Source organism: Sorghum bicolor, chromosome 7, assembly GCF_000003195.3.
Source record: "Sorghum bicolor cultivar BTx623 chromosome 7, Sorghum_bicolor_NCBIv3, whole genome shotgun sequence".
In the NCBI taxonomy this organism is placed as follows: domain Eukaryota; kingdom Viridiplantae; phylum Streptophyta; class Magnoliopsida; order Poales; family Poaceae; genus Sorghum; species Sorghum bicolor.
In genome coordinates, this window is record NC_012876.2 from 10,938,148 (window position 1) to 10,957,944 (window position 19,797).

At 36.9% G+C, this 19,797-nt stretch overlaps 1 protein-coding gene across 4 annotated transcripts in view; it reads right to left on the minus strand.

Annotated features, from left to right (window-relative positions):
* Window positions 264–19,797, minus strand: part of LOC8073228 (achilleol B synthase) — a 33,147-nt gene continuing 13,613 nt past the window's right edge. For 3 of the 4 annotated variants that reach the window (XM_021465335.1, XM_021465336.1, XM_002445218.2), the window contains 17 exons: window positions 15,595–15,780; window positions 15,190–15,279; window positions 14,900–15,088; window positions 14,241–14,325; window positions 12,998–13,164; window positions 11,922–12,110; window positions 11,355–11,468; window positions 9,302–9,424; window positions 9,101–9,220; window positions 8,321–8,419; window positions 4,138–4,194; window positions 3,957–4,003; window positions 3,717–3,860; window positions 3,454–3,631; window positions 1,985–2,059; window positions 1,804–1,887; window positions 264–574 (listed from right to left, as the gene is read on the minus strand). In XM_021465335.1, coding sequence (XP_021321010.1) covers window positions 458–574; window positions 1,804–1,887; window positions 1,985–2,059; window positions 3,454–3,631; window positions 3,717–3,860; window positions 3,957–4,003; window positions 4,138–4,194; window positions 8,321–8,419; window positions 9,101–9,220; window positions 9,302–9,424; window positions 11,355–11,468; window positions 11,922–12,110; window positions 12,998–13,164; window positions 14,241–14,325; window positions 14,900–15,088; window positions 15,190–15,279; window positions 15,595–15,780 — 2,064 coding nt within the window. In that variant the 3' untranslated portion in view covers window positions 264–457. Of the gene's footprint in view, window positions 575–1,803; window positions 1,888–1,984; window positions 2,077–3,453; window positions 3,632–3,716; window positions 3,861–3,956; window positions 4,004–4,137; window positions 4,195–8,320; window positions 8,420–9,100; window positions 9,221–9,301; window positions 9,425–11,354; window positions 11,469–11,921; window positions 12,111–12,997; window positions 13,165–14,240; window positions 14,326–14,899; window positions 15,089–15,189; window positions 15,280–15,594; window positions 15,781–19,797 lie in introns of those variants that run through there. The other variant, XM_021465337.1, reaches the window with a different exon arrangement.

Genomic DNA, 19,797 nt, shown 5'->3' on the forward strand with positions numbered 1-19,797 from the left:
CATGTTTCTTGATCGAATCCCGCTCAAGTTCCAATCCTGCTACGTGGATAATTATCACAAGAAAAAACTACAGACCTCTTCCAAATTTATAACAAGTTACATAATTTATTATGCCATAATAATCACATGTCTCAAATTTATAATAAGTTACATAATTTATTGTCATCAAGTATTCATATAATTTAATATGAATTGTTAGTTCAACTACTTACATTCTTATTTCAGAAACTTTTCAGTTTTGGTAAACATAGATCAAGAAATCATAAAAACAAGAAAGAGCGACAGCTCTGTCCTTAGATTCGGAAGGTCACATCAATATATTATGTACGACAGCCATTAGTTTTCCACTATCATAACCGGACCGTAAGCACAATTACTAACATATAACAGTAATTCTGAACATTTTGTATATTCTTTGTAATAAAGTAAAATAGCCTAGATTTCATGGATTTTGGTTTCACTTCTTTCTTGCAAGGAGCCGTTGACGAAATTCCCCAAGAGCCCATATAGGATACAAGTTGCGGTAGTTCCCGTAGTTGAAGTACAAAGAACTATTAAAGCACCCAACATGTTCCTGCAATCAAAAGTTGGTAATGCACTAAGGACAAATTTTGCATGGTCCATGTTTATCTATAGTCTACGTACTTAATTTAATATGGCTTAATTTCTTTTTTGAGAATTACACAGTACAATACAGACACTCACAATGCACGCACAGTCACCCCTATGAATACATATGCGCAAATCCTACCCCGGCCCTATCAATACTTCCGAAGGACTAAGCCAACAAATCACAAGATTCACGAAATCACCACAGATGCCTCACCATCGATAAACATAATGTTTTTCTAAACGTTCTCAAGTTATATCTATCTCTATATCTAAGATTTCTTGGCTTTGGAGCTAATAAGTAAAACATGACCTTAAGTGGGGTCGAATTACAAGAATATAAGTTTAAGTAATGTATATTGCGCCGTTGACGTTTGCGAGGATCACATATTCAATTTATCAAGACTCAATTTATTCAGGCGAGAACCAGAACTGTCTAGCCCTTCCCTCGAAAATAAGGCCTATGGTGTGCGGCCGAGGCACAACCTAAAATAGAAACAACATGTCCTTTATATATCTACAAACAATCCTACTCTACGAACAATCCCAATGTTATTGCACGAAACGCCCTATGATCTACGTAAAATACACAAGTATATACATCAAACAAAGTGTCAAACAAATGATTGTATATTTGGCTAACTACCTAAAAACAATTGGCCATTTGCCACTACTGAGAAAATATAACATTTATATTAAGAAAACAATTAGCCACTCCATCATCAACAGGATGAATATGTACTAATGCTTTAGCTCAGTTGTAGGAAAATATTAGGAAGCATTTAAACTCATGTAGTGATGATGTCTGGAACCGTCTATGAAGGGTGTATGAAAATGTTGTATACTCTCTCTGTAGCAATAGCGTGCAGACTTTTGTGGTTCAAAGTTCATCCATAAATGATCATTGTTAGCCATCATTTATGACATCATTAGTTGGAAATGGTAGAACTTTGTTGCATCACTGTGATTACGTTTCTCATGTGTCTTTTCCTATCTGCTTTTAACTATCCGAAAATCACAGGAGAGGGCTATCAGATTTGTCAGGAAAGGTAATAATCTAGTTCCGATCCCTTGGAGACCTTGAAAAGACAATATTGATAAATATTTTTTTGCTGAAAGAAAAATGAACAACCTAATAATCATGAACCAAAATTTTGTTTTAACTCTTATATAAGGACAAAAATAATAACTTACTTGTTGTGGAAAGTCACCAGATTCTAGTTGCATATTGATCAACACTTTTGCAGCTTTATATAATGGTGTTGGATCACGTTCCACCTACATACCATGCCCATAATATGAAATAATTAGCATGTACCATAATAATGTCCTAAATATAACTGTGGCAATTCTAATCTGTTTGCAAAATATATACCTGCCCACCATAAACTAAGGCTAACATTGCCCAAGCAGTGTTCACAGCATGAGGTCTACTAGCATCCACATATTCCTGCACAATATTTAAGTCTAAACCATGATAAAACTCATTGATACATAGAGTACGACTATGTTCAGTAGAAAGAGAAGAATATTTGATATATAATGCATCCCATAACATTGAATCATTGCTTAACTATTAGTTAAGTGCAGGTAATGAATCATCCAATTTCTATGAATTCTAAAATTGGAAGGTTGTACAACTTTTATATAACTACACATTGTACATGGAAACCCAAGACAAGAGGAGAACAGATTATTTAATTTCCCGATTTTGAGTACCGAAAAATAGATTATTTGATTGTATATGAAGAAGTAAGAGTAGGATGTTTGCAACTGTAGCATACTATAACCACAGGTACTTGAGTACGTAACTGCTTGTCTAATACTATCACTTAGCCATGTGGTGTGGCAACTAAACGTGGTTCAAAAAAATCAGCATAAATCACGTAATTACCTATTTTTTTCATGAAACACTAGAGTTTATTACTAGGGTTCTTTAGATAAAAAATATTGGATGGATGGTATGTGACCCCTAATTTATCCAGACTAATATCATGATTTATCTATAGAAACCATTATATGTTTAAAATGAATATAGGATCTTTAGGAAAATTCCAGACAAATAAGTAAAGAATGAACTAAACATTGATTGTTTTACCATCGAGAAACCAATAACCTTGTAAAATCCTAACCCATTACTATTTCGCTTCAGCTTGTTTGTCCCAACTGTTTTTATTTTTAGCAAGAATGCAAGGAAACCCTCACTGTAGTTTGTCCCAAGTGTTCTGGTACTAGGTTTAGTCTCATGTTATCTAGATAGGTTTGTACCAACTTAAAAGCCTTTTGTAATCTCATCCTAACACGTTTATTACGTTAACTCTCTATTACAAAAAGAAAGGATATAAGTACAAGAAGAGGAGCTACCCATATGCATGAGATATAGAAACTTTGTGACTAGAAGCATCATTTACAAAGCATAGGATACAAAAGAATAAATATATACTTTTGTCAGTTGCATGGTGTCACATGTATTTGATAGAATCCATTATGCTGTTTTAAAGAATGGCTCATCAAACAAAATTTTAACACAAACAGGACGAAGCAACTATTTGTTATTCAAAATAACTTGATACTATCAAGTAATGAGAGGCTACTACTACTAAATTGAATTGGCACCATTCAGTGAAATTTGCTTGTCTTAGCTTCCTACTTCCTAGATGTACTAAAGAGGATACTATTTGTAAACAGGGATTCATGGAAGACAAATGACTGAATCTAATAAGAAAGATTGCCATGAGTTAATTAAAATCATGACGTACCTGTATCTTAAGTTATCAAAAGTAGAAATATAACATAAACTGAGCAAATCATGCACTCAGTCATTTAATGAGACGTAATCCTTACCTCAGTTTCACTAGAAAGATAACTTTCTCCCCATCCACCTGTATGTAGTTGCTTCGACAACAAAAAGTTACATGCTTTCCTGATGGTATCACTATTTTTGTAAGTTCTTCCAGAAGCAGCTAACCCTTTTATCGCAAAGAACGACCCATATGTGAAACATACACCCCAACTGCCAAACCTATTATATCATAAGAAATCTAGTTATTAATGCCATATAAATATTAGAATTATTAGCATATAACAAGCAGTAAAATTTTTGAGACCAGGAGCCATCTTTTCGTTGTTCTTTCTCAATAAACTTAGTTGCGCTTTCAATGCAATTTCCTATCTCTTCTTTGCGATACCCATGATCTAGGTCTCTGAACATAATCAGAGCTTGTAGCACTGATGATGTGCATTCAACAGATCTGTCAATTGGTTCAAGACAACAAATCAGCTCCTGTTTATATGAAAACATGAAACAATTGTGTTTATGCGGTTAAGAAAAATATTTTATTTCTTACGGATAATCAACAACAATATTTATAAAGCTCTCTGAAGGGTTGAGAACCTGTTTCCAACAAAATAATAAGATTAGTCCAAGAAATTAATCTAGCTAAATTTCTTTTGTAATTGGAATTAATCCATTATATTTATCATGGAAATTACTATAGTTAAAAAAGATATTGCAGTTTAACTTCTCACCTCCAATAAAGGTGTGGTTCTCTTACACTCATATGTTGAGAAGGTGCCATCATTGTTCTTCATCAATAGGAAGAAAATCAAGAACCATAGACAAATAAAATAAGTGCAAAAAAACTACTATACAATTACTAAAAAATATTATCTCCAAAGACAAAGTTTTATTTGATTTGATTGAATCTGTATCTATAAGTCATGGCCCTTCAAATTTACAGGGTGGGGAGGACTTCCCTTGTTAGTAGTTTAAAGTCGTACAAATCCTGTGACAAAATATAACTGCTAACTCGAATTTGGGACAAAGGGTAGCCTACCTACAAGCAGGTCGACAAAGATGGAGAAATGAGGTAGCACCTCAATTTAAAAATAGAAGAATAGTGATTGAATTGCACTACTCTAAAACACTTTTCTAAGGCCTTAACCGAGACGGTTGTTTTTATTAACCGAGGTGATTACATTTTTTCAAAAATCATCTATTTTTGGAGGCGGTCATATTGAGACAACCGCCTTCGTAAATCGATTTTTGGATGCGGACAACTATAAGGCCTGCCTCCATAAATATAGGCCTAGCTTGCAAAGCTCATATCTTTCCATGTACTGGGCTTATATATAAGCCACACACTTAGGGTTTCACATCAAATTGTTTGTCTCCCACTCCCGAGCCCCTCGCAAAAGCGGCCACACGACGACCCTTCTTCCTCCCTCTACCTCTCTCTCCTGACTCCCCTCGCTCTCTCAGCACCATCACGTCCCTCAGCGACTCAGCGCCCCCTCCCTCCCGAGCAGCGCCGCAGCTCCTCCCCTCCCCAGCGGCCTCCTCCGATGGGTCCTCCGGTCGTGCGGCGCTCAAACTGCTATGTGGGGCCTCGGGTGTAACACCCAAAATTTTGCACCATTTCAAATAGATGAGAATTGATTTATTTATGCAATTTTGTGACATTCAAAATAAGGGTATTAATGATTTTTGGGAATATAAAATCAAATATAAAGCTAGATACATGTTTTTGCATACATGCTGCTGCATACTTATTTTTGTGATGAGTGGTTTTGATAAAATTCTAAAAGAAATTCAAAATCCTTTGAAAATTAATTTGGAAAAAGAAAAGGAATACTTTTATTTTTCCCTCCCTCTCCTAAGCTTTCAGCCTAATAGCCCAGGGCGGCCTGCTCCTCCTCCCCTTTAAATTTCTCTCCTTGCTGGCAGGCCCATGAGCGCTAGACCCAAGCACGGGCTTGACCCTACCGCCGCCGCTCGCCCGCGTGTCTCAGGGTGGATGGAGGCCACCAGAGCGCCCGTGCCCTGTGTTATAACCCACCGCACCCGCAGCGCCATCCCTCGCCAACCCTCACACCGAATCTGAGCTCGCAGCTGCCAAAACCCTAGCACCACCGAGTTGGGGTCACCGTCCCTCACCACACACCGTTTTGACCGCCTTCGTCTGCATTATTCTTCGTTGGTGAGCTTGCCGCACTCCCCTCTTCCTCCCAGTGCTCTCAACGCCTCGAAACATGGCCTCTAGGGCCGTTCTTGAACTTTGGTGGGTTGAGCCATCACCGGCCCTGGCGCGTGCCACACGGGTGGTCCTCTAGCCGCGCGAAGGGGCGAAGCGAGTTCATCATCATCTCTACTCCAAGCCCGTGCTTTTAGGGCATCAAATCGAGGTCTGTGGGCCCCTCTCCCATCGCGACGGTGACCTCCAAACCGTTGGCAATGGCAGAGCCCCTTGGGTTTCTATTAATCACATGCACAGTCCTTGGTCGAATGGAAAAACCTTATTTTCTTATTTATTTTTAATTGAAAAAATAGTCAGGTTATTAACAGAATTGTCGTTGGACTATTTTGCTCATAAAAGGCTCGTTTTAGCTCCAAATCGATCTGTTCAACTTGCGTTAGGTTTGTAACTTAGTTCCCTATGTGTTGATATAACTATTGGTTATGTTTTGCACTGATAAAATTCATAGTTAAGTTTAACCTTTTAAGTCTATTTAAATGCTTTAGAAGATCTTGCTTAATTTATTACTTCCGTGTTTTAGATCCGATTTTACTAATTTTCATGTTGATGTGTTCTTAGTCACATGTAGAATAGCTTTATGAGTTTTTAAACATGTTTTATCACTGTTGGTGTATTGTTCTAATCTGTAGCTGTGTTTGCCATGCATGATTGCCCGTGAATGTGTGTTGTTGTTTGTTGACACGAGTCCAGACGGTGAGCCGTACGTACATGGGCGATCAACAGTACTACTTTGACGACCAGGACCAGCAGTGAAACTACCAACAAGGCAAGTATAGAATGGGAATTTCTTGTCCTATTCATAACCTACTTAATTACCTAGTCATGTGTATGTGTCAATTTGATCACCTTTAAGGACATCCTATCTATTGTAACTTGTGCCTTGATTTACCTATTGGATATATATATATAATATGAATGATGACTAATGATTATATGGAATGGATGATAAAATTGAATAGCAGCTGGACGATAGGGTGAGAGAGCAGTTGGGTTTTGTACAAGATGCTCTTGGCCCTCCCTAAGGACTTATCTGTTGGCAAAAGCTAGGACTTACAGTACAACCAGGACTGCCACATGGCTCTGGTTTTAGCTCAGTAGTAGGATCTTTCCTAACTTACTAGTAGTTACTTGAAAGGGCGCAAATGGGACCTACTGAGCTGACTATAGTGTGGCATGTGTCCCTATGTGTATGGCCTACGTGAAATATGCCATATGGAAGGAGGGCTCTATAATCCCTTTCTAGGGAAACCTAGCGGCTACGAACTTGGTAGAAAAACCTTTGAAATGCTTCATAGTGAACCCTGCTGACCTCCCTAGGAAGGAGGTTAAGAGACTAGATACCTTGGGCGAAAGGGTAAATCAAGGCTCTCGAGTAAAGAAGTACAAACTCTGCAGATTATTAAAAACTGTTATAATAGCCATGCTCATGGTTAGCAGTGGCCCAAAAAATTGATGGAATAGTTGCTCACTTAAATATGATGTTATAAATGATGATGGGTATAATGATGATTATTATTATGATGACTATTGACATGCTTATTATTACCTAGTTCAACTTGGGCTTATGCATAACTAAAGGAGATAGTGCTAAGGTACAGGCTTATTAAAAATGCTAACCACAGTAAACCAGTTTTAGCTTCCTAAGCTTCGTAAACCCATGTTGTCCATGTTAAGTACGAGATGTACTTATGCTTGCTTTACTTTTTTTGGATAAAAATCTCGCATGGGTAACAGATGACAACTGGTATGAGTACTTTCATGAGGACTTCTATCCTAGTGTACCACCAATCTATGTCCCAGTGGAGTTGAAGGCTTCCATCGAGAGATAGTTATTTATTCTTCCAATTTTGTGAGAGATTTCTATTATTGTAATGGAGAATTATCCGTTATATAATAAGCACAGTGATGATACTTTGTAATTTATGTGCTTATGTGTGTGACTGATCTTTGGGCACACATAAGGTTTATGCATCTCAATTCATCCTTGAATTGGGGTGTGACATCCAGCGGATCCAAGCGTGCTCCCGGGGTTCTTCCCAGTGGTGGCTGGGGAGTGCTTCTCCTGGAGGAGAGGATGTAGATCTAGGGACAGGGCTTGTTGATCCGGAGAGGAGAGGAGGTGGCACGTGCGGATCTGGCTCGGTAATGCTTAGGGCGGCACGTCTCTGACGTCTCCGATGAGGACACAGCGTCTCAAGCATCTCCAACGAGGATGCAATGGATCCTACTTAGGTGTAGTGGATCTGGCTTCTCTGACCTATGACTATGGTGAGGATGTAGCAGATCTGGCAGCAAGAGGCCAGATCTTGGTCCGACGAGAAGCAACAGCGGAGGCGACACGTGGATGGGCTCGGTGGGCCCCTAGATGGGTTCGTCGGGCATATCCATGTTTTTTTTGTTTTTCGATTTACCAAGACAGGCATCCAACTGCCTTGAAAAAGGTCATATTAACATGACCTTTTGTCCCTGAGGCGGTTGCCATGCCCATCTCGGTAAATCATTTTTGCCCACCTCGGTAAAGTTTCATGTAGTAGTGTTGGTTGAAACCATATGAATATGTGCATGATGTGAAAGGTGGTTGGGAGCTCGTATTGAGATAGTTTGTGTCATCTTGTAGAAGATTAATATTTCGTAAAACTGTAAGAACATGACAAATGATGTAAAGACAGTCATACCACATAAGAAAGTAGGCAATCCACTGCATTGTACAAACTTTGTCCTTCTATGGGTTCCCCCACAAGATCTGGGGAAATCTTTGATAACAACATCAATGCCTAAAGAAATGCAGTTAAGTGTTAATGGAAGAAAGTTTCAATGAGAAATTTCTGGAAAATTAGGTATCATAAATATTTTCACATATGGGCACTCAAAAGAATTCCATTTAATCACAATTTATGATATAATTAATCCATCCCAACTTATAAGGTGAATGACTTTTTATAACAAGTTTGACCACTCGTGTTTTTCAAAAAATTGTGAAAAATATCACTTCTTTTGTCATGGCTTGGTTTATTAATAAAAGTTCATGAAGAATGACTTAAATTTGACTATATTTGCACAATTTTTTGAATAAGATGAGTGCTCAAACTTGGGGTCAAAAAGATCAAATGTCTTATAATTTGGGATGGAGGGAGCAGTTGCATACTTGCCTTCACTTGTTAATTTGTTTAAAAAATAATATAGTATATGCATTGTAGGGAAGATAAATAAAGAGCAATAGTGTTTGTTATTCATATAAGTACTTATGTACTACATATGTTTTATCTATCCCTCTATCATTTACTATACAAGTGTACAACACAACACTATGCAAATTTGTAACATAACTATTTTTTGAAGGACAGTTGCTGAAACAGTAATATATGCCACTATATCATAGCACACCACTTATAATTTTACTAGGGCAGAACATAATCTAGTTGTTGAGTGAATGAGAAACATAAAAAAATCCTGACCTTCACTGCTTCAGCAGTACAGTCAGATACTGACCATCCATTATCTGCTGTTGAAAGTGTCCATGAACCTTTTGATTTATGACGGTAGTAAGTTTTGTAGTCGGGGTGGTTCTCACAAATCTACATATAAGAATGCAAATGAACAAATTCAACAAAATAATTATTTTCCAATAATATGAACAAAAGGTGGGGAATTTGAACCTGTGAACTCTTAATAAATTCATGAGCTTTACGGAGTGTTGAACCAATCTCATTAACAAGACCTGTGGAGCAATAGGCTTGGACAATGAAAGAAGTCTCCCATGTTGGATTACCATCATAGACCTATCATAGATAGAGTTTGTGCAATGCTTCTCAAAACTTACTAGAACAAAATAACTCCTTTCAAAATAGAATGAACACCTCAATGCTATGGTACACACTCTTTGGTTCAAATAACTATGATTGAAATTAACCACAAAGCATGCACAATATATATTTCCAAACTAGGATTTTGCGAAAAAAGCTACAACTTTTTCCATGCATTCCGTTGATTAGTTGCACATGAGTTTTGAGGTGAAGGCCCTAGGTAATGTGCTATCAAGGTTGGTCATGTTCAAAATTTTTATCGTATGTACTATCATTGTATGATGACCATTATGAATTCTTAAGAGTTTTACTAAAATGTTGCTACAACTAGGACAAAGTAGAACAATATATGTGGACGTTAAGAAAATGGTATCATTTCGAGCATTTGGCATGTTAAAACTAGTTTTGAGATTCTGAAATATTTTTTTGTGGTCTTTGACATTCTAGTGTTTGAGGTCAAAACAGGGGATTAAAAAGTAGAGTAATGAATAACAATGAGTACTCAAGACAACTTACATGTATTTTGTTTGTGTTTATAGGTTGATAGTGAGATTAATGAGGCAGATATAGACTTTTTGTCCATATAAAGGACTTTAAGTTAGTTTACACAATGGATTGATCTTGATAATTGAATCATTTTATATACTCACTGATGCATGGTTCAATTGCAATTTATAGCTGGGTGGCGGTAGAAATTAGAGAAAAGGGTATAGTTTGGTTGAAGCTAGTTCTTGAAAGAGAACAATGGCTTCATTGGAAATGGGACAAGATATTAATTGTTGATGTGCTTGTCTGGAACAATTCCTAATCATATATGCTAGAAGAGGGAGGGGGTCTCCTACATTATGGATGAGGACACTTGGTGCCCAATGAAAACCCAAGGGATTGATTGGGTAGCTCATTTTAGGGAGGACCAATTTAAATTTCTTGTCAACTAACTACCGAAACATCTTGTTTGTTTAGGAGAACAATCTAGTATATGGATAACTAGTTTTTCCAAAAACAACACAATGAATAAACAATAACTATTTTCTACCAAAATATTCAATAAAACCATTTGTTCAAAAACTTGCAACAAAAACTGTTTTATCTAGTTAGATCTCTACCCCTTTTGCCACAAAAAATCATAGAGGATACATGGATATAGTTAATCCAAGTAATTCTTATGTGACCAAATTGCATACAGAGAAATAAGAGCACACAAGGTAGTTGCTCTTCACTGATTCTTGTGTAGGAATGAACAAAAAATGCAACAACATTATAAGATAGTGATTGTCTCTTCTATATTTTGTTGTTTAAGTAAAGAATTTGTGGCCAGTTTTCTGTACATGATAACTGATACAAATGTTTTCTATGAGCATTGAAGTCAGTATTGTTATCAAGAAAGTATAGAAAATTCTGAATAAGAAAATACTATCATTTCAGCGAGTTGCTAAATAGTGCAAATATTACCAAAATTTAGAGAATTTGATCAATTGCCAAAAACATTTGAAAACAATAAATGAATTCTTTTTTGAACTTGTGAAGAAATATATCTAGACATGATATTATTTACACTAGTTCACAATAAATGAATCATCTAAAATCTAAAAAGTATGCCATCAAAGTTTTCAGTAACAATTATAGGCCATTGCCAACAATGGAACAAAGAGTGGAAAAATTACAATAAATGAATCATTTATAATATGCAATATTTGCCATCAAATCTTTTCAATAAAACTTATAAGCCATTGTCAACAAAAAAATGAAGAGTGGTAAAATTACTACACAAAACAGAGAGTGATAGAATTACAATTAACAAATCATTTAGACAATATTTGCCATCAAAGCTTTTCAAATTATAAGCCTTTGTCAACAGTAAAAATGAAGAGTGGTGAATTACTACACAAAGCAAGCAAGATAGTACCTGTGCCTTCATGCCATCTTCCGCAATCCATAACATATCATATATCCTTGGAAGATGTTTTTTGAATGAATCTGAATTTGGATTCTCTGCCCAACAACAAATCATATCTAGCGCCTAGTAGCAAAAAGTTGACAAGTAGCTATATATTAAATAGTACAATATTCCATTCCAAATAATTTTAGTTACATGTAAGGAGAGAGAAGTTAAGTTAATTTAGTTATAACAAATCATTTTCATGATCCATACATTTGTCCCTATAAAAATTGAGGATTTATCCTTCGCAATCAGTTTTATATACTCTCACTGAATTTGAAGAAGCAATGTGTCACTATACAAGTTTGTAGGACAAAACTAAAATAGATGAATCGGAGTCAAGTGATTGTTGAGATCCTTAAAGAGTACCTCGATATCATACTATTTTAAATATGTTAACACAGTAGGGGTTTTCTTTTCCCAGCATTAGGTATGAGAGCTAAACTTTGCTCACATAGTATAAAAAATGGAGTTAGACCACCTTTTTGTTAAGAATAAGCATTTAAATCACTATCAAGCATTTATGCATATTACCTTGTTTATCGGACATGTACAGATGTATTTACTAGTTTCATCTTCGTAGTGGATATGTTTCATGATGTTTTTCAATGCTATATCTCTTAACTTATTTACTGGCCAACAATTCAGCATTGGCTCTATAACCTTATTAAGGCAGGTCCATACAAGATTTTGTGCCATTGTTCGAGGATATATAAGGTCCACCTGTATGCAAAAGAAATAGAAAATAATAACATAAGAGTCAAACATTTAAACTTTGTGCAACTTTCATTGCTGCTGCCAAAAATAATACACAGTGCAATATATATTCAGGTTTTTTGCGCACGCGTGCACACGCACACACAGAGAGACGTAAGTATATCAAATAAGCCCATCATCATTTTGTACTCCCCTTTATTATATTTTTATTCTTTTTTACTTCCAAAGAGTACTGTTCGTTTGGCAAACTGTTCGCTGATTTGTTGTGAGAGCTGCTGAATGGCTGGTAGATTTGACTGATAAGCTCAAGTGAATATTTATTGTTTAAGTTTTTACCACAAACTTATAATATGCCCTGACTCTTTTTTCTATTACCTAAATTCTAGGTCCACACACTTTTGCGACATATCCCAAAATACTGAATGCATATAAGTACTGGCTTCCGTTTCAAGCACTAAATGTCATCACTAAACGTACTACGAGAAAAAGAGTACTAATTCTACAAGTATTTAATATGTTTAGATCCAATATAATGCTACTCATTTGTAAAAGTGAGATTACTTAGAAGTAGAACATTATAGAAGCGAGGAAAAAGTTTACCCTCGTAAGAACACCATTCTCTTGTACTATATATACAAGCATGTGTAAGAGTTTTAAAGAGGTTCAATAGAAAAAGTTACTATTTGCACATGCCATTAATTTAACATACCTCACCTATCATTTCGATTATTTGAAAAACTTCAGACTTACAAATTTGATTTGTTATACTACACCAACTGAAATACATAGATTGCTTTCACTTATTTAAAGTAAGATGATTTATATATACATTTTTTTGAAAAAAAATAATAACTATTATATGGGGATCTAACCAAGTCTTAGTAAATACAAACCTTGGCACAAGTATCACGAGCTTTTTCCCAATCAACCTCACTGTATGGTACGGAATAGAGCTCATCCCTTAATTCCAATATAGTTGGAGTAATCGTTCCGATGAATTTTCTACCAAAGAGATAAGCCATAGGCAGATACACCATACGACAAAATACCCAAAATCGTCCTGAGCCAGTAATAAATGTAAAAGGTTCAATGTCAGATAATGAGATACTATTTACAATGGTACAATCATTCCATTAGATTCGTCCCCAAGGCCTCCTCATATATGGCTTTAAATCTAGTTTTCAGTAACTATTTTTTCTCAATATTAAAACTTGGCCTGTGGACATTGCATTAAGAAAATGAGCTTCTTATGCCGCTCAACAAAACCCATGACTCCCAGCCCCACCCATATACAGCAGCACCGTAGCCTACATGAGAATGATTACGACCAGGGTCGAGGTTCAGACAATCTGTGCTTTGGCATGAGATAGACAAGGGGATTAACTATCAGGGCTGAGCAAACCTGTGCTTTGACATATGGCACAGATGAGGTGATCTTTTTTAACCCTAGTCTGAAAATTTGTTTCCATGAGGAGTCAAACTCGAGCCATTTAACCAACTTAGATAGATGTTCTTTTGATATTTGTTCTCAATTTTCTAGAGATGCTCTTATTAGCACGTAGTTATACTTGTTCTAGTTATAGATAAGTGATGTCTTAGACATCTACAGAGTCATCAAAATATATCTTTGATTAGTACTTTTTGTTGCAAATATCAGTGGTTAGAAGATCTGTAGATGAGCCAAAGGAAGGTGGCAACAAATATGGGAAACTGAAAAAACAAGATATATGGGTATTGTGAGCTTTGCAAAATTGCACGAGTCGTGTAAATATTTATGCCTGCGCTGAGTAGTGCATGCCAGTTCTCTCTCCCTGTGATTGGTATCCCACAACTGTAACACCTCCAGAACAACTTCTATAAGTTGCTTGAGCAAATTTCTAGACTAATTATGACATTTGCATAAGAAGGTAGGTTAACTAAAAAAAGATGGAATGTAATTAGAAAAGAATATCATGTCCTCTACCCCACACTCCTAGCCCTATGTGTGGTGGCTTCCGAGGACGCCACATCTCCCTTTCTCCCAGTCCCCAAAAGTTCTGCAGGCTACACTCAAAGCCTTCAGAATTATGAGCGACATTATATTACCTAAATCAATGGTTCACAGGTAGTTTTGATGAGATACTGAGAAATAAGTACCTGGATGAATTGGAAGAAAGTGTGGGACAAGCCATAATTCAGGAACTATTGGATTATTTCCAGACCAATCATACAAACCCATCACCTTCATTTAAGAAGATAACATCCTTGAATTACTCAGATCCAAGTCAACAAATTGTAAGTTACATAAAAAGTCAGTAACTACAATTGCAGTTTTATGCATCATGTTTCTGGTATAAGATCTTTTTTCAAATAAGAGCCATAAGAAACATAGAAATATTAAAATTTGTAACAACAGTTTATATTTTAAAAAAGTTTTTTTTCACAGATTCAAAGAACCGTGTTTATATATTCTAGGTAGACAAACCAGATATGAGCATTTGGTAACCAGGTCAAATCTTGTCAAATTACCACATTCAGCTCGAATTCAATTAATAATTTCCTTTTGCAAGAAAGCAAAGGTACTTTAGCTTCCTATTTTAAAAGGAAAAGAATTTTATCATAATTAATACCAGTATCGAAGGATTCAAAAAGTGGATTGTTTAGTACTCAAAATCTGGAATATACATAGAGTTTAAAATTTATTTGAAAGGGCACTTCATATTTGCATAGACTTATTGCAAAATATTATATATGAAACCTAGTGGCCTTTAAATCCTCATGTATTCATATAAAAAATATTTTATTAAATGTCATACCGAGAACCATATCTTTCCCCACTGTGGAATTGCAGCTGCACTTCCATGGGATAAAATCCACTGACGTCCTTTGGTCAATGCAGCATTCGTGGGCTTTTCACCAATAAGTCTTAAGGCAACATAGTTCAAGCATGAGCCGAACATGGTGCTTGGTCCCAACACTTGTTTACCCCAGCCACCATCTTCATTCTACAAGGACCATGTTACATAATAAAAGATTTCTAATTTTCCTTGTAAATAGACAAAATAACATTATAAAAAAGTAAATAGCTAGACTGTCATAAACATGCCTGATGATTGTAAATATAGCGACATATCTCACGTCGATGTTCTTTAGATAGGACGGTATCGAGTGACCCAGTGGTATATAGAGCGAATACCTGAAATGAAGTAGAATTCTCATAGTGTTATGCAGGTCAACTAAGGTATACAGTTCCTGCACAGCTCACAGTTTGTTAAGGATGACTTAGAAGAAAGAATTAAGCTGAATTCCTATTTCTGTTACTAATATTTATTCTAGCAAATAGGCAATATATAGCATAAACACATAATCTTTTAGTTTATGGTACTTCTGTATGGCATATGCCAATCAATAATGAACTAGCAGGCCTAGCATCAAACACAAGTTATCTGATTCTTTTTTTTAACGCAAAAACTATCTGATACAAAGTGTAAGTGTCAAATTCAATGTGTACCAGGAGAGGCATAATGAACAAAATGCCACTATAGTCGGCTGGCCAGCACCCATCTTCTGCTTGCAGACTTGAATGTTGATCGAGGGCTCGCCTCAATGCCGCTAATATGATCTCCTCTGTGACTTCTACATTTTCTGCGAGCTTGGTGGGTGGAGGATCCACCTGAAGATGTTTATGCTTTGCATACTGCAATAGAGGACAGTTTAGTATATGAACAATAAAATGGAATATAGGCCAGAAATAGTTAAATCACTTGTACACATACAATTAGTATAACTAGAACAATCTTTCACACAAAGAAAATTAAACATGAAAACTATTTTCTTTTAACGTTAATCTAAGCTGGCAATTATTACTTCAGAACTAATAATTCTGCCTTACGCATGTCACACACGCACAACATACCAGCTCACTCATTTCCTGCCATGGCGTGTGACGCTCGATTTTACTGCCATACTTGCAGCTCCTCTAGAGCTCACCGCAGCTGAGGCATGGTAAATAATGGTCTAGAACCAAACAGCCAGTGGAGGTTTCGTGGGGTGTTATGCATATTTGTTAGGGTGCCACATAAGGGCACTCACAATGCAAGACTCTATCACAGAGTCCAAGACACTTAATTACATATTATTTATGGTATTTTGCTGATGTGGCAGCATATTTATTGAAGAAAGAGGTAGAAAAAATAAGACTCCAAGTCTTATTTAGACTCTAAGTCCACATTGTTCGAGATAATAAATAACTTTAGACTCTATGATAGAGTCTGCTTTGTGAGTGCCCTAAGCAAAATTGCTAACTTAGCAGGGTCATTAAATGAAGGAGTTTCATCAGATGAGATAGAAATTTCATCCCCATGAAACTCCCGTGACTCGGTTACCTAGTTTATAGTCTTAGTAACTGTGTCATGAAACTATGCATTGAGACTGGCCTTAGGCCAGTGTCAGTGGAGGTTTTATGAGGTGTTATGCATATTTATTAGGGTGCCACATCAGCAAATCTGGCCTTTTTTATGAAACATGGAGGAGAGAGAAGGAGTTTGTTTCATTCCCACGACACGAGCTGACTAGCATTTCCATTTCCAACACCATGAAACGAGATCGAAACTCTCAATAAACGCGTTTCATCGGCAAGGACGGACGCGAATGGGCAGGCGAGGCCACCACGGGCGAGGTCCTGCTACGTGCGGGTGAGGTCGTCCACCGTGCGGGCGAGGCTGAGCCGCCTCTGCCGCGCTGCACGCGAGCCGCGAGCATACCACCTCCGCCGCGCCGCGAGAAGGGCTCCTCACCGAGCTCGCATCTGCCACGCAGCGAGCAGGCCGCCTTCGCCGCGCGCGAGAAGAGCTCCTCGCTGTCGCGCGCGAGCAGGCCGCCTCCGCCATGCCGCAAGCAGGCCGCCTCCGCCGCGCGCGAGCTGGCCGCCTCCCCCATGTGTGAGAAGAGCTCCTCGCCGTCGCGCGTAAGCAGGGCTCCTCCTCGCCCACCGAGCCGCCTCGGCCACGCCGCGCGCGAGCGGGTCGCCTCCGTCGCGCCATGCACGAGCAGGCTCCACCTCGCCACTGCGTGAGCGGGGTCCTCCTCGCGGCCGGGCGTGTGAGCGGGTCGCCTCTGCCACGCCGCGCGCGAGCAGGCTCCGCCTCGCCATTGCGCGAGCGGGATTTTATGGTCCGGTTTCCAATACATTCATTCATATTATCCTCGTAAAACTCTCTACTCCTATGAATCTCTTATCATCTTTTATACCGAATGAGGTAAAACAAAATGACTCCACATAGGAAGATCCTTAAATTGTGCTCTCAAAGAGGTCTAAAGTGGGTTAAAGTCAAAAATATTGGCTTCACTTTGTCATGGTGAGTTTTACATGAGGTTCTGTGAGAATATATTTTAAGTGAAGTTGTTTGGCAAAACAGTTTACCAAAACAGTTCTAGCTCTACTAATAAAACTATTTATGGAGCTCAAGCTAACAATGTAGGTTCGTAGAGTAGAGTAATATCAAACAAGACCTAATAAATATTCCAATATGGAGAATGGGGCTTTTAGTATCAAAACCATAAAAGATTAGGTTCCACCGTTGACGTAGGCGAGAAATCGAACCGAATTAACAAATTGAAAGCACAACGGTTTTACGTCATGTTTTTTTTTCTTTTCTATTTAAGACGAAACCACTGAGAACATGTAGCGAGAGCTATGCCTACATGCTAAAAAATTATATGTGCATTAGTTCTCTGTGAATATTTAATTATCTTTTTCTCAACGCATGAACGTATCAAAATTTCATCTTTTTTTCATCCGGTCCCCTCCGAACTACCTCTATTGTGTTGAGTTTCTTCTATCACACTTTTTTGTTGACTTACGAGTTACAACAATTTGCATTTAATAAATACAGGGTCCAATTCTAATATATATCTCCTATGTGCCTTAAACTCATGACTTATGCTCATACAAGTTAGAATAGCCCACGTCTAGCAATGATATGAAATACAATAAAGAATCTGATTCATAGGATTCCGTTGTAACGCATAGACACAATTTTTAGTTCTAATATAATACTAAAAAGTGAAATTTTAACTACCATAAAATCTTCACCACTGCCGGTTCCATACCCTCACTACCATGGGTTTTCCGTTTTGGCGGCCCTCAGCGGTGAAAGTCGGTGATAAGAATGGTCATTACCGCTGGTTCATGTTAGTTTCCCAAAATTCTAAAATCAGCTAAAATTTATTTTAACACTGGGAAGGCTAGCTAGTCGCATGATCATACCTTATTAGTCACAAGTCATGTGATTTTTTTGCATCGGGATCTAGTCCTCGCTAGTAGCTACTCGAAGACTCCACCCCTAGATCATATGTGTATATATGGCATATTCATTCCTCTAGTATTTACTTCTCAGGATTTTGGTATAAATATTTAGCACCGTAAACGGCTTCAGATGAAAATTCATCAACTACAAGTTGTTGTTCTAATCGAGATCGACAACTTGGATATTGGTTGCTTCGCCATTCAAAGTCGTTTGAACAATTTGAATTTCATAGTAGGGAACTTTAGCCATACTTTTTGGAACCTCAAATAATTTCAAATAAAAATTAAAAGTCAACGACTAAAAAGTTGTAGACGGTTTGGGTCAATTTTCCATTCGAGGTCATTTGTAAAATTTAAATTTCAAAATTTTACAATTACATATTCAAAATTTCTAATGAGAAGTCGTGATCTACAATTTTGCTTTTGACTTTTAAAATATGAGAGATTGTTTGTACAATTCAAAAAAAATGACTTTTAAAATATGAGAGATTCAAATAGAATTCTAGGATCATAAATGATTTGGAAAGAAAAAGTCATCAACTATAAAGTTGTAGACCTTATTGAGATCAAAATTTTGATATAAAGTTTATTTTCATCTGACTTTGTTTGAAAAAATTATGAATTTTATTGTGATGCAGTATAAGTGAAACCTTTGGAGAAAGTTTTCTTTACTGCCGGTTTGTAACACAAACCAGTGGTGAAAAATAGGTCTCCATCAGTGCTGGTTGGTAACACAAACTGGTGATAATGTTATGTTGTCACCACTGATTTGTGCCGGTGGTAATAATCACTCCCATTTTTGCAAACGGTTCATAAGACGAACTGACGGTGAAAATCATTTTACCAACGATTCCTAATACAAACCGGTGTTGATTATCAATTATGTAGTAGTATTTCTTCTCTCAACATAAATTTCGCCATCCAAGGGTATCCTTAATGGTAAATTGTAAATAACTAGCTAGATGAGACTCAGAAATAATAAACAAAGAACACTATAGTAGAGAGTTATGTGAGTTGTGAGAGAGTTGTTTATGGGAGATCGTGTTAGACTAACTATTTAGGAATCACTAGTATATATTTGATCTCGCTCCTTGATAACCAATAAAATTCTTTGTGGACAGCTTCGTGGGAGATTGTGCTAGATTAACTATTTAGAAGTCACTAGTATGTACTCCCTCTGTCCACGAAAGAATCAATTCCTAGAACCCGTGCCGGTTAAATTTTTTTAAGTTTAACTAACTTTATAGAAAATAGTAACAATATCTATGAAATAAAATACACATCTTATAAAAATATGTTCTATGATAAATCTAATGATACTAATTTGATACCATAAATCTTACCATTTTTTCTAGAAATCTGGTCAAAGTTTAAAAAGTTTGACTTAGGACAACCCTAAAAATTGAT